Source organism: Paroedura picta, chromosome 7, assembly GCF_049243985.1.
Source record: "Paroedura picta isolate Pp20150507F chromosome 7, Ppicta_v3.0, whole genome shotgun sequence".
NCBI classification, from domain to species: Eukaryota; Metazoa; Chordata; class Lepidosauria; order Squamata; family Gekkonidae; genus Paroedura; species Paroedura picta.
The window spans coordinates 18,674,337-18,692,301 of record NC_135375.1 but is presented as its reverse complement, the minus strand read 5'-3'; the positions used below and the strand labels follow the sequence as shown (position 1 = coordinate 18,692,301).

The window sequence follows — 17,965 nt, the reverse complement described above, 5'->3', positions numbered from 1 at the left end:
ATCATTTCCTGCTAATAATAACTATTGATAATCGGATGTTGGTACAACACTTGGCTGAACAGGTTACAGTTGCCTTCTTTACAAGTGAGGAGAGATTGTTGGTATTGCTTGTTGAGTGGATAGTCTGAGATGGGCTGTCCCCTAGGGGGTGGCCTGGTTGGACAATGCTAAATAGAGTGACACCCTTCTAAAACGATGGGACTAGGGCAGAGTCTGCACTTACTTTGTTTATTCCATTGTCAATCCTGTTGAATTCAGATCGCTTTGAACTCGGATCTTCCTCTCCCCCCTCCTCCCCATTGAAGCAGGAAAGTCTTCTGCACGTGGTTAGGGTAGTTCAGAAGGGGGGGGGGGAGCCAAGCCTCTTTCTTTTCTTGAAGGGGGGGGAGAAGCCAAGCAGGGAGCCTCTTTCTTTTCTTGGAGGGGGGGCGGTGGGAGAGGATCAAAAAAGGCAGAGAAGGGAAGAAAAAATCCAGGACCGACAGGAGTTGAGAGAAATTAGGGCTTCTCCTTTAAGGCAAGTTTGTCACATGACCACCTGTGGCCAATCACGGATCCTCTACCACGGAGGAGAGCCCAGATTCAAAACAGCCTTAAAATACTGAGGTTTAAAAGCACTCGAAGATATCGTACAATAAAGGTAGGGTCACTCCGGATCAATCCTTCTTGCTGCAGAAGGAAATTTTAAATCGCCCCAAATCCAAACGGAAATCGCATTCTGTGTAGAGGGCAGGGACTGAATCGATCTGGGGTTGGAATAAAAGCTCCGTGCAGCTTACACCTAGGCATAATAAGATTGCGGTATGGATGCACTCTGAACTCTAGCTCTTTTTACATTTTATCAGAATATGCAGAAGACCTTATTTTCAGCCCAAGTTATACTCTCCTTCCAGGAAGGCATCCCACAGTGTAAAATTGCTTTGATGATTTGCAGTCTAACAATAAGATTATTTTCATGGTTTATTTGCCGTTCTCTGCCGGCTGCAGCAATTAAGTTTCATACCTACCGTTTAAGAGTGAGGCTCTCCATTATTGCAAAGGCTAAAAGGTAGAGCTTAGTAAAACATAAAACCGCCTGAAAAATAATCCAAGACAATAAAAATGCCTGCCGCGAGGGGAGAAAATGGATTACATTAAAAATCTGCAAAGACAATGCTGCCAAAATGATTGGTAACACACGGATATTTTTTTGTTAAATTGTCTTCCCCTCCCTTTCAAAACTTGCTAGTGGTTTTAATAAAAAAAAGAAGCAAGTGACTCTGACACTTGTGCAGTTTTTAAAATTGGGTTTCTAAAATGTACATGTGTTAAAGCAGGAAGAAAGTAAAGCAAAATTACATTTTCCACGGAGATTTGCATATATCTTTGTTTTCATACTGGAACTTTTCCTGCATTGTTGAACTTTTCTCATTCCTGCTTTTCTATTCTGTTCCCACACTGTAGAAAGAAAAAATACTCTAGTTTTGCAGTCTGGTGTTTTCTCTGTACACAGGATGGAAGAAATCTGCACATGTGGAACAGCTGTTTTCTCAGGTTAGGTAGCAAACAGAAGAAAACCACTATAAGCACTATATAAAAAACAAGCACTAAATTCTGCTTATGTTTTATTGTCCCTTTTTAATAAACTGTGCTAGAATTTAAAAGGGACAATAACATTCAAAATTTCCTCCCATAAAACCAATGAAAATACAATAAATTTGAGTAATTTACAGAGTTTGCTTGAATTTTCACAACCGCCATTGCATAGAGACAGCTGTGACTTTTCCATTTTTTCTCATGAAGTATTAGTCTGTGCTGTGTCTTTTTCCATATGTGAAAATTTCAATGAAGGCTTGGGCCCATTTATTAATAAACCTATCTTTAATTGCCCCGCTTGAAAAAATTAATTAAATAATTGTTTTAAACCAGGCCTGTAAAATCTCACTGTAGCGTCAGTTTGTGAGCTTGTTTATGTGAAGATAAGCTCCAGTGAAAACTTTGGGATTTAAAGTCAGTGAGCTCATGCTTGGGGAGATTTGGCCTCTGTGCTTCTCCACATCTTTGTGAATTTTTGGAGAATGGGTAACCCAATAACTCAACTTAATTCATCACATCTTTCCCTTATTCCCTTGAGACAAATGAGTCTGGGTTTCCAACAGGTTCCCAAGTTACAACTCAAATGTAACTTGGGCACCTATTGGAAATCCAGATTTTTAAAACCAGTCTGGATTTAACTATAGACCCAAAGCAGCGTGGTTACTCTTTTTGCTCCGCCGTCTTGTTTAGATCAGAATGGCTCATGGATCTAACCTAATTTTCATGGACACAACTTAATTAGCTGTTAAATCCATGGGTTCAGAGGTGGACCCAGACACCAATAGTGATTTGACCTCTTTATTAGGACCTCCCCCTCTAAGCATGGTACAAGTAGAATTGATAGCTGAACCAGCCCCTCCCCTAGAAACACCCCAACTTATATACACATGCAAAGTATGGATCTTCCTGCCCATGCACGCTATTGGTCAGTTTCAGTTTAAACTGGCTGGATCCAGCAGATGGGATCTAGCTGCTCATTGATCAATTACATAAGCCCTGATCCTGCCTTGAACCTCAAGCTCGGTCTTTGGCAGGTCTACCAACACAACGCTAACATTCCTTTTCTCTTAAAATAATGATTGGTGATAACTTGGTCAAATAAGGGGGCGGGAGAATTTGCTAGAACTATGAAGTAGCTTCAGTGTGCCATTCACACAATTAATTCCCCGGCAATTGGTACTGCTGTCAATCTTAACTGTATACAGGATGTATGCATAGATAATAATTTCTATGATCACAGCAGCACATCTCCCAAATGCTGCAATCCACAGGAATAGCTGAGGGTGTATATGTGTGTAGCCTGTGGTTTTTACATTGGGGATACTAGGAAGTCAACCTTAAACACAAAACAATAGCCAGCTTGGGCTGGTCTATAACCAGAGTTGCCATATTCATGCTTCCAGTGGACAATTTCATGCTTTGGGCCCCCCAACGACCTTTCAGTAACCTAGCAGGGCAAAAATAAGACATAAAATTCCAGTTGGACAACAATAGGATGTCGTTTCCATGGCAAACCTGGAATTGCTACCATGGGTCACAATCCTCGGATTGCAGTCTAAGAATTCCCTCAGAACCAGCTAACAGAAGTCCCAGACATTGGGATAAGATTGAAATTAGTCTTTTCTTGAAGAAAAGCAAGGCACATTCAGAAGGAGACCATAATTTAGGCAATCATTGATGATGACAATATTGTCCAGGAAAACTATAGTTATACCTTCTTACCTCATGTCCCCCCTAATCACCATAATATTCCTTTCACACATACAATCCGTTTGATCAGTAGCAGTGTGAAAATAAGCAACAGTACGTCTGGGCAACATGCAGGTGCTGAAGCCCTGGTGAAGGTTGTATTTACATTCTTTTCGGGAACACAGTGATAAGACATTAACATAACAGAGGAGCCCTCTGTATTTCAGAGGGCTAAAGAATAACCGGACACTACAGCAGGGAGGGGCACCTCCCATGACTACAGCTCCAGTCCGGGAGAAAATAACCAAATTTGACAAGAGCACCATGTTGCTCTAGGATTCAGTGGAAATGCCGTGGACCTTTTGCTGAACCCTAAAGTAGCAAGACATTGTATCGAGAAACAAGTCAAAGTGTTTTTAAGACTGGCAGTCTTCAAGCATTGGTTGGATACACACTTTTCTTGGATCCTTTAGGATGCTTTGGGCTGATCCTGCGTTGAGCAGGGGGTTGGACTAGATGGCCTGTATGGCCCCTTCCAACTCTATGATTCTATGATTCTATAATAAAATTGTGTAGGGTTTATAAGCCAGTTTGGGCAGAAATGGATTTAAGTGGGTAGCCGTGTTGGTCTGAAGCAAAACAACAAAACAAAATTAGATTCCAATGGCACCTTTAAGACCAACAAAGATTTGTTCAAGGCGTGAGCTTTTGAGTCTGAGGAAGAGTGCTTGTACTCGAAAGCTCACGCCTCGAATAAATCTTTGTTGGTCTTAAAGGTGCCACTGGAATCTGATTTTGTTTTGTTGGGCAGAAATGTAAAGTATAGGTTGAAGAAACTTCTCCCAGATTTCGAGGTTGATCTTGAAACACCACATTCCCACTGCTAGAAGTTCCCTTGCTGATATAGTCTTTGCAAAAAGTTTATATTTTTATTTGCCCTAATGGCATGAAATCTCATCTCGGCATTCTAAAAACTTTTCACGGAGGTCATGTGATCTAAGCTGTAATCCCCCTGCTGTTTGTAACGAAAATAGGATGCCCTGGTTTAGCGCCTTCATTTAATGCTTCTTGGTTTATGTTAAGTCCTTGGTTCAAGTTTTACATGTTCACGAGGAGCTGTGACCATCTATATTTGGGGCACGGACTATTTATGATCTCTTAAAAAAAAACCACAAGGCTATATTTTATTTGTTTAAAACGTTTCTATGCCACCTTTCCATAGAACTTAGGGCTCCCAAGGCAGCAAACAATCACAAACATTAAAAATAGTTCTTGTATATAATTAAAAGCAATAATTTCAACAGTAAGGAGGGTCCCACTGATTTCAAGAATTTTGCTGGGCAGAACAGATCTTCTAGGCTTGGTGTAGAGCAGGGGTAGTCAACCTGTGGTCCTTCAGAGGTTCATGGACTACAGTTCCCATGAGCCTCTGCCAGTGAACGCTGGCAGGGGCTCATGGGAATTGTAGTCCATGAACCTCTGGAGGACCACAGGTTGACTACCCCTGGTGTACACATGAAGCTACTTTATACTGAATCAGTTCCTTGGCCCTGTGGGAAATTTTGTTTAAACATCCTTGTATGTACTTACAGACACTGAAGTGATGCATGATGGGAGAATTATGTTTCTGTTAGCTTTGACAGTTAGTGACTGTTTTGTGTGCTGACAGTTAGAGTTAGAGTGAGTCTCTCTGGTCATGTTTATAAGTCAGTCAGGAAATGTAAACTAATTTCCTTCTCTACGTGGTGAATGTCAAAGAAAAAGAAAAAAAAGAAAAAGAGGAAACTGTATAGTTTATTTTCAAATGAGAAAATAGCCACGGAAGAGCTATTGTCGCCTGGCAGTTATGATACACAATTTTCCTCTTCTGACTGAATAAATTCTGTCTGGGAGGTTAGCACAAGTTAACCAGCGCTCACAAAGATCTAGAATCATAGAATCATAGAGTTGGAAGGGATCTCATGGGTCATCTAGTCCAACCCCCGCACTATACAGGACATTCACAACCTTATTGCTCATCCACTGTAGCCTGCCACCCCTTTGCCTTCACAGTATCAGCCTCTCCATCAGATGGCTATCTAGCCTCTGTTTAAAAAAATTCCAAAGATGGAGAACCCACCACCTCCCGAGGAAGCCTGTTCCACTGAGAAACCACTCTTACTGTCAGGAACTTCTTCCGGATGTTTAGACAGAATTTCTTTTGAATTAATTTCATTCCATTGGTTCTGGTCCATCCCTTTGGGGCAAGAGAGAACAGCTCTTCTCAATCCTCTATGGCAGCCTTTTAAATACTTGAAGACGGTCATCAGATCCCCACTCAGTCATCTCTCCAGGCTAAACAGATTTCATTATATATTTACGATTAGGAGATTGATAGAAATCAAAATCCCAGTAGCACCCTTAACATCTACCATTAGACAAGAAATCCATCATGGTGGGTAATGTCTACTGAGACAGGCAGCAGCTCCCCAGGACCTTATGTAGAGAGCTTTCACATGACCCACTACCTGACCCGTTCAACTGAGTTGCCGGAGATTGACCCTGGGACCTCCTGTGTGCCAAGCAGATGGTCTCCCCCCCCGAGCCACGGCCCTTTCCTAAAGGACAGCCACACGTGGCCCAGTTAAGTATTCATAGATGCAGATTTCCCCCCCCCCCCCCTAATGCAGACTTTAATATCATCAGCTCTCTCTGAGCCATGTGAAAATCATCATCTCTCGGAAACAAAGAATAATCTCCGTAGAAGATTTGAACAGTGCAGCAAACGCCAGAGCTGCTCTGCAGCCTAGCAATTATTAACATAAGGATAATAAGGGATATCAGAGCAGGGGAATTCACTTGATGTGCTGCTTGAATGGATCTGCTCTTTTGCCTTTTCCCCCAAAGCCTGTTTGCAGCCTGCAATCTGATCCCTACTGGGCTCTCTTAAGCTGTGTTTTAAACACACTGCGCTCATCTGCCTAAGCTGAAAATTGGTCTTTAGATCATTTATTTAGGAGCGTAATGTGCTGCTTTTGCCGTTCTTTGAGTGGTGCAGGAGTCCCGCGGAAGAATATCTTGGGAAACCATTCTTGCATTGGTTGTTATCTTTGACAGCAGGAGAGGACTGCTCCCAAAACGTGAATTGTCTGTGGCAAGGTTTACATAGTGCTGCTTCCTCCGGCATTTTTCTTCTCCCTTCTCTAGATAGCTTTTATTTTTTTTAAAAAATCATCTAACGAGAATAACGCTGGCTTGTGCCTGTTCGATCCGTGGGTTCAGAGACGTGGACCCTGGGAGTTCGTGTCAGCTCTTTCTTGTGGCCCCAGCATGCTGGTGCAATGAGGCAAAGGTTTTGGTTATCACCTTTAAGGCCATACGTGGTCTGGTCCCAGTATCGCCTCTCTTCCTACACCCCTCAAGGAGCCTTGCATGCTACTACCTCCAACCTCCTGGTGGTTCCTGGCCCCAAGGAAGCCTGCTTGACTTCAACCAGGGCCAGAGCTTTCTCTATTCTGGCCCCCACCTGGTGGAACGAGCTCCCAGAGGAGATTAGGACCCTGAAAGACCCTAAACAGTTCCGCAGGGCCTGCAAAAGGGATTTGGTTGAGGTTGACCCAAATCATCACTTCCAATTGGCCCCCAAGCTCCCCCTCTCCTACTATGACTGCTACTAACCTGCCTAACCCACTGGGTCCCAGTAAGAGTTGAGCTGAGGCTCTTTTGCAGTTCCATTGTTCCCTAATGTTATTATTGTTATCATGTTAAGGTTGTTGTTATAATGTTATTGCTGTTATCACATGTTGTTACCATATGTTATCTGTATCTTTTTCCTGTTTCCTGTAAACTGCCCTGAGTCTTCAGGGAGGGCGGTATATAAATCAAAACAAAACAAACAAACAAACAAATTAATTAAACCAGAAAAAAGAAACCCACAACCAACTCCAATGTATATACAAAAGCCACACAATAGATCTTCCCGTCAGCACGCGCTATTGGTCAGTTTCATTTTACACTGACTGGATCCGGCAGGCGGGATCTAGCCACGCATTGGTCAGTCGCAGTGCAGGCTTACGATCCTGCCCTGGACCTCAAGCTCAGTCCTCGGTGGGAAGACAAACACAACATTCCAGTTGCAGACACCTTAGTCAGGCCTGGACCTTTAATTAAGCTATGTTTGATGGATGAGAAAGGAATTTTCTAGGGACATTGCACACGTGGAAGCAGGAACTGCACACTTCTAATCACTCCGGATGCTTCCTCTATGCAATTCCTGACCCAACACATGCAATATTCTTGGACAGCACCCGGTTTCTCACTAGGACCTCTTTTTAGGACTAGTGGCATTTTCAAGGGATGTCTTCGTGATGTGTGTCTCATCCTATGCGGTTTTCCAGTTATTGTATTAGCCATGGGGACTCTGCCTCTGAGATTTATAAGCATGAAGATAACCTTCCTGCATCCTGCATTCTGCATCTAAAAGAGTTTTCTGGGTTGCAAAAATCTGAGCCATTTGTGATGTTTAGGCTGCTGAGCATGCTTGGAAAGCTGCTTTAGCCAACTTTGGATATTGAAGGTATGTGTTGGCATTGAAACTGGCCCTTCCTTGGGAACCAGTTTTTGAGAGCCAGCTCGGTATTCCTTGCTCCTCCACATGCGGCCAGCTGGGTAACCTTGGGCCAGTCATAGTTCTCTCTGAGCTCTCTCAGCCTCACCTACCCTGTTGTGAGGAGAGGAAGGGTAGGTGATTGTAAGGCACTTTGAGTCCTTTTTGGGGTAGTAAAAAGCAGGGTACAAAAAAAAAATCAGCTCTCTTGCTCTTCTTCTTCCTCCTCCTCTTTCTCCTCCTCTTCCTTCCCAAAGCACCTTGCAAAATTATTCTCCCCTCTTCCCTTTTCTTCTCACAACAACCCTGTGAGATGGAGTAAGCTCAGAGTCATTGGTCCAAAGTCAACCAGGGAGCTTCCATGAATTCGAACCTGGGATTTTAAATTCCTGATCCAACCACAATATCTGGATTTCCCAAGAACCCTCGTCTGTTGCTCCAACCACTATGCCACCTTGGCTCTCTTTGTTGCGTTAACTGGTGCTTGACACAGAGGAGCGAATACATGATCCTTGCCTGCAGCGATGCACAACTATCAAAATTGCAACCTCTTGAAATAGGTCCCAAAGATGGAGACCAAATACCAGAGTTCTTGGGACACGACCCTTCGCTGATGCGTGGGATGAAAGCTTTTCATCCTCTGGTCATAGAGGAGCAGACGAGAAACACAGTTTCCTCTGTTTAGAAAGGAAAGTGCCAGGAATCTTTATTTGCAAGTCTGTCCAAAGAGAAAGAGATCAGGAAGCGAGATAAATATTCTATCACCGGATCTGCCTTGGGATTTTTCTCAATAGCTGGAAATGCAAAGTCAACAAATGGGAGCCTTTAAAAGGATTCTTCACGAGAACGGTTTGACCTCTTGTTTTCCTTGGACTTCCTGTATGCAAATGCAGCCACACGGAATATCAGGTATCTAAATAGCTGTTGAGCGGCCCAAAGAGCCCTGCTTGGAATGAACATGTCAGAGCTTGAGAAGCAGCAGAGAGGAGATCACCAAGGAAGACCAGGTTGCTATGCAGAAGAAGGCAATGGGAAACCATCTCTTGCCAGGAATGCCCTGGGGATGGGCTTGCATTGACTTAGGGATACCAGCTTCCAGTAGGATCTGGGGATCCCCAGGAATGACAGCTCATCTCCAAACTATTCCCCAGAAGAAAATGGAAGGTGGCCTTGTACCTGTTTACCCCAGGCTACATCCCCCAATATTCAAGAATTTCCTAACCTGGATCTGTTATCCTTCCCTCCCTATCCCTTGCCAGTGGCCAGGGGGAATCTGGCAACCGTATCATAACTTGACTGCAACTCGATAAGAAAGTCCACAGTACCAGGGCAACCACGTTATAGACCCCGCCCCTAACTCTCATTGATGTCATTTTATAACAAACCAGATTCCCTTTGTTGATAATGCCGGGTTGGTTCATACAGAGTGTAGCGTAGGCTTGTTACCATGTCCCATAATACCTCTTTACAAAACCATCCGAGATAAATACATAGCGACATTCGGTTACCCGACTTCATATTCTGAGGTTGCTGGGAAGAAGAAAAACAAGCGGGTTAAGGGTTTGTTGCTTTAGGTAAGTGAATTTCCAGTCTTTTGGAGACGACATCCCTCCTGGACTTGCACACTAAGGATTCTTTGTGCCTCTGCTGTGAAACTCAAGAGGCAGCAGAGAGTCCTGAATTCCACTCCAAGAGGTCCGCTGGGGTCCCACCTAGTGAAGTCAAGTGTGTACCCTGGAATATTATCCTGCAGCTCCACAGGGCAAAGGAAGATTGGCAGTAGAGGGCAAGCCATTGTGGACACTCTCATTGTGCCCTCCCCTCAAACTTCCAGAGAACCAGAGTCCCCCAAAATGGCTTCTGGTTTTGATTAGCAACATGAAATCCAACTGGAATAAGCTTCCTTTCTTGGAAAGCAACCTCCACGCCCACCCCCCACCCCAAATCTTGCAGTGGCATGGTTACTGTCTTGGCACGGTTACTGTTTCAAAAGGTTATATTTACATGTGACTGGAAGTACAGGGCCGAATTGCATTTTCATTGAGCTGGGATACCGGAGACCCCCTTCCCCCCGCCAAGGATTACAAACCATGGCCCACGAGAATTCTGTAAATCTGTAAAAACCTACTGGGTAGGATTTCTGTTTATTTTCAGAGCAGGAAGAAACGCAGGTATTTTAGGGAGGCCACCATGTGTACTGCATTTTAGAAAGTAGAGAGACCACAGCGTGTACAGTAAACTCTATGCCCTGGCATACTTTGGAAACTGGAAGACCCTTGCCCCGGATTTATATCTTTCTGTAACAATATTGTGTCTCATAACAAAACTTTACACTACTTTGGTGCTCAACTGATGTTTTTTCTAAGAGAAACCTGGAACAGAGCTAGTAATCTGGCGATCGAACGGGATTATTGTAATATATCCTTTGCATCTAGCATGCCTTGGGGCCTTTTGAATCCCTCAACCCGGAGAGCAGTAACCATGCTACTTTAGAGTGTTATATTAAACGCTTCAGGCATATTATGTCCCATTCTGACTTCAGAACTCAGTCCCTAAGACTTTTTTCTTCTCTTTCAGATGACAGATACAGATAAGTCTCCAGATCCAGCCTGCGCTGAGGAATCAAAAGAAAACTGCCAAAGTCCAACTCTGGGAGGTGGCATTTTGAAGTACAGGAGCCGATCGCAAGGTATGGGGTGGCCTCACGGAATGGGTGAATTGAAGATTGTAAACCACTAGAAAGAGATGAGAGAGGCGTGTTCCAACTTGGCCCAACACCTTTTTAAAAAGCATTAAAGCTGCAATACGAAACTACTGAGAGAAATGGGAAAGGGTCCTCTTTAGTGAAACTTCCCCCAGCCCAAGACCATGAGAACATAACAGAATTGGAGCCTGCCGGATCAGACCAGGAGCCTACCTAGTACAACATTCGTCCAGGGGAGTTCTTAGTCTGATGAAGAGTGCTTGCTCTCGCCTTGAATAAATCTTTGTTGGTCTTAAAGGTGCTACTGAACGTGAATTTTGTTGTGCTACTTCAGACCAATATGGTTGCTCATCTGAAACATACAGCTCGTGAGAGCACTGTGTAGTGATTAAGTGTGGTAGACTCTAATCTGGAGAACCAGGTTTGAGTCCTCAACTCCTCCTCCTCATGCAACCAGCTGGGTGATCTTGGGCTAGTCACTTAGAGCTCTCTCAGTCCCACCTACCTCATAGGGTGTCTGTGGTGGGGAAAGCAAGGGAAAGGTGTCCGTAAGCTGCTTTGGGACTAATTCGGATAGTAAAAAGCGGGGTATAAAAACCAGCTCTTCATCATTCCTAAACACCAGGAATGTGGTGAGGAGTGATGAAAGTTGTGTTATGTTCCAGCCCTGAATGTGCTTTCCTTGGACTTTTAGGGCTAAATATTAAAGAACCAGCCTAAGAAAATGGGGTTCAGGACCCAGACTGGAGGGACATCTCCCAGGGATCTCCCCTGAGCCTTTGGGTAAATTTAAAGGAAATGTGGTGAAGCACAGTATTTTAGAAGAGGACAGTAGGAATAGAACCTGCAACAGATATCACAGATTTGTTGATGGAAACATTTGAAGGTTTGTGGTTGGAATCCTAGAATCACAGAATTATAGAGTTGGAAGGGACTAAACAGGACATCTAGTCCAAACCCCTGCTCAGTGTGGATCCGCCTCAAGCATCCAGGATAAGGATCTGTCCAGCTGCTGCTCAGAATCATAGAATCCTAGAGTTGGAAGGGGCCAGACAGGCCATTCAGTCCCACCCCCTGCTCAGTGCAGGACCAGCCTCAAGCATCCAGGAGAAGGATCTGTCCAAGCCCCTGCTTAAAGAATGCCAGTGAGGGGGAGCTCCCTACTTCCTTAGGCAGCCTATTCCACTGCTGAACTACTCTGACTCGGAAATCCCCCCATCCCTCCCCCCCCCCCCAATATCTAGCTGATATCGTTCCACATGTAGTTTAAACCCATTACTGCGGGTCCAATCCTCTGCTGCCAACAGGAACCGCTCCCTGCCCTCCTCTAAGGCAATGGTAGTCAACCTGTGGTCCTCCAGATGTCCATGGACTACAATTCCCATGAGCCCCTGCCAGCAATCCCTGGCAGGGGCTCATGGGAATTGTAGTCCATTGACATCTGGAGGACCACAGGTTGACTACCCCTGCTCTAAGGGACAACCTTTCAAATATTTAAGGAGAGTAATTATGAGAATTTGCCCAGTTTGTACTTCTTGCATCTCTTCTGTAGGGATCACACTGCCACTGTATCCTGTTATGTTTGTTCCCAACTGCTTGACAATTTTCCATTAAAAAGTGTGTGTGCAGTGGTGGTGGTGGTGGGGGAGGAAGCTAGTGGAAACTTGGTCTGTACCTGTTCCAGCCTTGTATTTCTTGCATCTCCATTCTGCTTTCCTGGACTCCTTGCCTGACCCTAGACTGGAACTATCAAATGTGCCTTATGGTGAGACTAGTTTCAAAGCCCAATTATAAAAATGGGCTTTGAAAGGGGAGAAAGGGAAGGGGAAGGGAGACGCCCCGACTCCTGGCGGGAGCCATGACCCTGGGGAGCAGTACTCACCATTTGTAGAGTCAGCAGCGGCCGTTGGGGTGTCAGAAGGCGCCCCCCTCCCCGGCCGACACTCGCGGCCTTCTCTCGGCTGTGGAAAGAGCCTTGCCGCGTCGCAGATCCTGATTCGCCCTTCCGAGTTTTTATCCCGGACAAGGACCGCTCTAACTCCTCCCCACTTGCCCTTACTCCTTTATTCCTCCCGCTCCTCTGGAGCGGGCAGTTTAAAGATATTCCACGCTGACCTGTTTTGCAGGAAACTTCCCGTCCTTGGTGGGAATCCTGCAAATTAGTCTGAGTGCCTCAAAGAGGCTGAAGGGCCAATTTCATAAGTTTGCATTTTATGGGATTTGGGGGAGGGGAGGGAAGAGGAAAGCACAACTGTGGTGTGAAGGTTTGTTTCTCTTTAAAGGAATTTTTGTTTTAAAGAGCTTTCTATATCTTTCAAGTTTGATGTTTACATTCTTGCTTCGTCTCACATTCCATTTCCTCTAATGCTTTTAAGTATTTGCAATTTGGGGGCCTCTGTTGGATTGGCAAGCCGCTTTTGGTCAGCTTGTGACTGAGATTATTCTTAAATCTTTTAAACTGGAAAAGGCCCAGTGCTCCTTGTTGGAGCAACAATCATTTAAACATGTGATCATCAAGCTTTTAGGGCATTAGTATGCATTTTGAAAGAGGTTGCTTACAGCAGCAGTCCCCAACCTTTCTGAGGTCAGGGACTGCCTCCGGGGGTGAGGGGAGAGCCGATAGCCCGGGTGCCGCGCACAAACGCGGCATCTGCGCGCAAACGTGCACGTGCAGTTGCCGCGCATGCATGTTTTCGCCACCAGGGGCGCATGCGCGGCAACTGTGCGCATGCGCGTTTGTGTCACCGGCGTGCCAGCGGCCGCGCCTGCCTCTTCCCTTCCTTCTCGCTGTGGGAGGGGGGATGTAGGCGCAGCTGCCGGCAGCCTGGTACCGTGTCCTTCGTGGCCTGATACCGGGCCACGAACCGGGAGTTGATGACCCCCTTACAGCATAAATGATAGCCACCAATGTGTAGGCTCCCTCTGTGTGTGTGTATATATATATTCATATATATATATCTTTTCTATCTGTCATCTTTTCTATCATTATTTATATGGTTTAGGAAGCGCATCCATCATTTTTGAATGTTTGTACAAAACGCTGAAGTAGCACACCTAATTCTACCCCGACTGACAGATCTTAAAAGATGCCCTGATAGATTTGTAATAAACGGCACCTCTCGGTTATCGCTCAGGGGCTGCAACCCGTTTAGAATCCGTGGGAGAAGATGACGAGTTGACAGTGGAAAATGGAGACGTGAGTTATGAAATCGCCATGAAATATTCCCGGGGAGGGAGAAAGCATTCTCTGCCACAGCATCTGGACACAGGCACCAGGCAGGTGAGAGAGAGGGTACGGTTCGTTGTGTTTCTGTAGGCAGGGAACCTCGGTTGGTATCCAATACGGTTTGTTGTGGTATTCTGGAATGCTGAGAGTGAAACTGCATGCAGACACCTATTACCGGTCAGGCTGGGGTTCCCTAGCCTGATTTACTGATGGATATTGAATTGGGGAACTAACATTCCCAGGTACTATGGAGCCTGAATTGATTTGGGATTGTGGTGTCGTTCGAGGACAGACTCGTGCTCCCTTGCCCACACCATTGAGTGTCCTATTTGACCCGCTGCCCCCAACCAACTTGTGGCAGATGTCATGTCTAGGTTGGCCCATGCTCTCGGGGTATTTTGCATTAGAACGGAGTCCCGGATTTGCATATGACAATCTCCACTAAGCTGGTTTATGCCGGTCGTTGGAAACAAAATAACATCTCTAAGATATGGGAGTGGTTGTCGAAACTGACAGAGATTTATAAATGAAATGGAATGAAATTAACCGCTTGCCGAAATAATACAGATTTTCATAGGGCTGGTCTTTGGTGGACAAGAGCGAGACAAAGAACCGATTCAGTAATTGATTATTTTTGGATGATGGGTTTGCCTTAGCTAGCTAACTGTGGGAATGTTTTTATGTATTTCATAGGATTTTTATTATGTATGTATCTGTTTTTAAGTAATAAAAAAAGAGAATTGAATCCCAGACACTTTGTGTATACCATCCTTCTCTTGTTTACGTAGATGTGAATCCTGAGGCGAACCAGAAATCTAGGGGCATGGCTTTTGCTTCCAGGAATCTCTTAACGTGTTATTCTTATTTTATTTGGATCTTTGACTGCGGCCCTCCAGATGTCCATGGACTACAATTCCCATGAGCCCCTACCAGCATTTGCTGGCAGGGGCTCATGAGAATGGTAGTCCATGGACATCTGGAGGGCCGCAGTTTGACTACCCCTGATCTAGAGATCACCTGCTTTATGGAGAACTGCAAAATACGGAATTTTTACAAATCAACAGCTACAGAGGAGTGGCCTCCTCCCCCTTGTGCCAAGCTGAGGAATTGCATAGCCTTCATGATGATCCTGCAGAAGCTGTTGACTACCTAGTATTGGATAGAAGGTCCTGGACTGAAAGTATTCTCACTTTGCTCCAGTGAGGCCATTCTACCAGTGCAACTACATGGTAGGGGTGGGGCAGGAATAGTGCTTGAAATGACACCTCCATGTTTTTTTCTTCCCACTCCTCCTCCACATGCAGCAAGTTGGGTGACCTTGGGTCAGTCGCAGCTCTGTCAGAGCTCTCTCTGCCCCACCTACCTCACAAGGTGTCTGTCGTAGGGAGAGGAAGGGAAGGCGATTGTAAGCCGCTTTGAGACTCCTTTGGATAGTTAAAAGCAGGGTACAAAAAGCCAGTTCTTCAATCTCTTCTTTATTCAGTGCTGCCACTTTCATCTCTGTGTTGGCCGTACCATGTTGCTCTCCTTTTCTTCTTTACCAATACCAGATAAGGCATTTTTCTGGTTCTGAAAAAAGGATGATAGGTAGCAATGTGGCTCAAATTTTCTTGAGACTTTTTCATCAAGCAAGCATGCAAATAGTACAAAAATCAAAACTGGTTTTTCTAATTTTATCCCATAAGGCCCCTAAACATAACTGCTTACAGATCCCCCTTAAGACTTTGTTCTGCTTCTTTTTTCAAGACTCCAGGAAGCTCTGCAGTGCCTGAGCTAGCCCATCCTTACATTGCTAAAATGTTTGAAATAGGGAACCTATAGATCAGGGGTAGTCAACCTGTGGTCCTCCAGATGTTCATGGACTACAACTTCCATGGCCCCTGCCAGCGTTAGCTGGCAGGGGCTCATGGGAATTGTAGTCCATGAACATCTGGAGGACCACAGGTTGACTAGCCCCGTGGAAAAACAATAAGGAAGAGCACTTCGTGTCTGTTTGTAATTATTACAATGATTTTATTTCAGCAGGAGTACCAAATTGTTAAGAAGTCCACTCGATCGTTGAGTGCAGCTCAAGTGGAATATCCCTGGCGCCTGACCCAGCCATCCATTATTTCCAACATTGTCCTGATGAAAGGGCAAGGCAAGGTAAGGAGATTCGCACAAGCTCCTACCCCAAAGTCTTGTTGGTCTCGCAGGTGTTTCTGGATTAGAATCTGAAACAGTCTTGTTATGTCCTCCCTGTGAAAGTGAGGATCCTGATTGGCTGAGCTGTGCTCTTGCTTGGAATGTTTAGCTTCTGCGAGGGAAAAGGGAATGGTCAGTTTGGCTGGGATTAAACCCACTTGCATATGGTTCAACTGAAAGAAAGTCCTGGAAGGGAGGGAGACTAAAGACAAAGAAAGAAAGGGAGGGAAGGGAAGGTTTAAAGGGGGGGGGAGTAAAGGAGACGAGTTTGCTTATAGAAGGAGTTAAAGGCATTTCAGAGTGCTAATAAGACAATGAGGAGCCATATTAAAAAAAAAACATTGTATAAAACAAAACAATGAGTTGGATCCAATGGTATATTTCTGCTAATGGAAAGTAGGTAATTTCCGACAATTCCCAGTTCCAATGCAGACCCCCTCCAATTCACCCCTAATGACCTTCATTACGGCTCCTCTCCTCCAAGGGGAGCATTTGGGGCTGCAGCAGGGAGCAAGGAGATCCCCTTCATCTGGCAGAAATGCCTTCCAACAAGGGAAATTGCTGCCAGACCAGGCTCAGTCATTTGCTCAAACCAGGCTTTGGACTTCTTAGTTCAGCACCTCAATCCAAGCAATTTCACAGTCATCGTTCCCATGTCCATCCTATCATTTTAGGCCAAAGCTGGGGATGCAGGTAAGATCTGTTGACATTTGTTTTCCCACCCTCTGCAGGGTCTTGGATTCAGCATTGTGGGAGGGCAGGACTCTGCTCGGGGACGCATGGGCATTTTTGTGAAGACGATTTTCCCGACTGGAGCTGCTGCTGCTGATGGAAGACTTAAAGAAGGTATTAAGACTTAAAGAAGGGACCAAGCCCTATGAAGATAGGTTGAGGGATTTGGGAATGTTCAGCCTGGAGAAAAGGAGGCTGAGAGGGGACATGATAGCCCTCTTTAAGTATTTGAAAGGTTGTCACTTGGAGGAGGCCAGGATGGTGTTTCTGTTGGATGCAGAGGAGAGGACACGGAGTAATGGGTTTAAACTACAAGTACAATGATATTGGCTAGATATCAGGAAAAATTTTTCACAGCCAGAGTAGTTCAGCAGTGGAATAGGCTGCCTAAGGAGGTGGTGAGCTCCCCCTCACTGGCAGTCTTCAAGCAAAGGTTGGATACACACTTTTCTTGGATGCTTTAGAATGCTTTGGGCTGATCCTGCGTTGAGCAGGGGGTTGGACTAGATGGCCTGTATGGCCCTTCCAACTCTATGATTCTATGATTATAGCTGAGAGAATGGATTTCTGGGAGTAGGGCCAGGTTGCTGCTATCCTCCTTCTGCTTGGGGTTGCTGTGCATGGTCAAGGGTGGCGAATAAGCCCATGAACCAGCCAGGCAACGAGCTGGCAGAGTATGGTCTTCCTGAGCTGCTCCCTGGTTTTGGCCTGGACTAATGTTAAAAGAGAAATGGAGATCTGGTCAGGATGGTAGGGATTCCCACAGCTGTTCCCATAAATTCCCTGCCCTTCCCTCCTTCTGCAGACCAAAATGCCTCCTGAAAAATGCTCTGGTAGAATTAGTGCCTGATTGTTCCTCTTCCTGTCTTTCTGGTCTGAACTTCAGCTGGGTGGGAGAACATCTGTAAGCTTGTAAAATGGAGAGAGGAAGTAAAAGTCTGGCTTACAAGGAGGCAGAGTGGATACTGCCAAGAATCCGTTCATCAAATTGCCCATATTGTCCAACTCAAGGTTGTCCTAATACGTTAACGATGGTTCATGAACTGCAATTCTTTTCTGCGCAAACGAACATGGCTTCTTAGATGTTGCAGTGCAGTGTGTGTGTGTGTTTTTCTTTTGCATTGTGTGTGTTTTTTAGGAAGCTAGAACTAGCATCTGTAGGCCACTGTTTGGGGTGCTCAAAGTTGCTTCATTTGCATTATCTTGATAAGCAACACCACTGAAGGTGTAGTATTGCTCATCAGTCTCCTTTTGCAGCATCTTGCTCGAA

The 17,965-nt window shown here is 45.1% G+C and overlaps 1 protein-coding gene across 10 annotated transcripts in view; it reads left to right on the top strand.

Annotated features, from left to right (window-relative positions):
- The window catches only part of PDZD2 (PDZ domain containing 2), a 272,721-nt gene that overhangs the window by 214,993 nt on the left and 39,763 nt on the right, over positions 1-17,965 (top strand). For 9 of the 10 annotated variants that reach the window (XR_013232999.1, XM_077346916.1, XM_077346913.1 and 6 more), the window contains 4 exons: positions 10,427-10,538; positions 13,688-13,833; positions 15,802-15,924; positions 16,695-16,809. Coding sequence is in view for 9 of the 10 variants with exons in the window: in XM_077346916.1 (XP_077203031.1) it covers positions 10,427-10,538; positions 13,688-13,833; positions 15,802-15,924; positions 16,695-16,809 (496 nt within the window). In the remaining variant the exon portion in view is untranslated. The remainder of the gene's footprint in view (positions 1-10,426; positions 10,539-13,687; positions 13,834-15,801; positions 15,925-16,694; positions 16,810-17,965) is intronic. The other variant, XM_077346915.1, reaches the window with a different exon arrangement.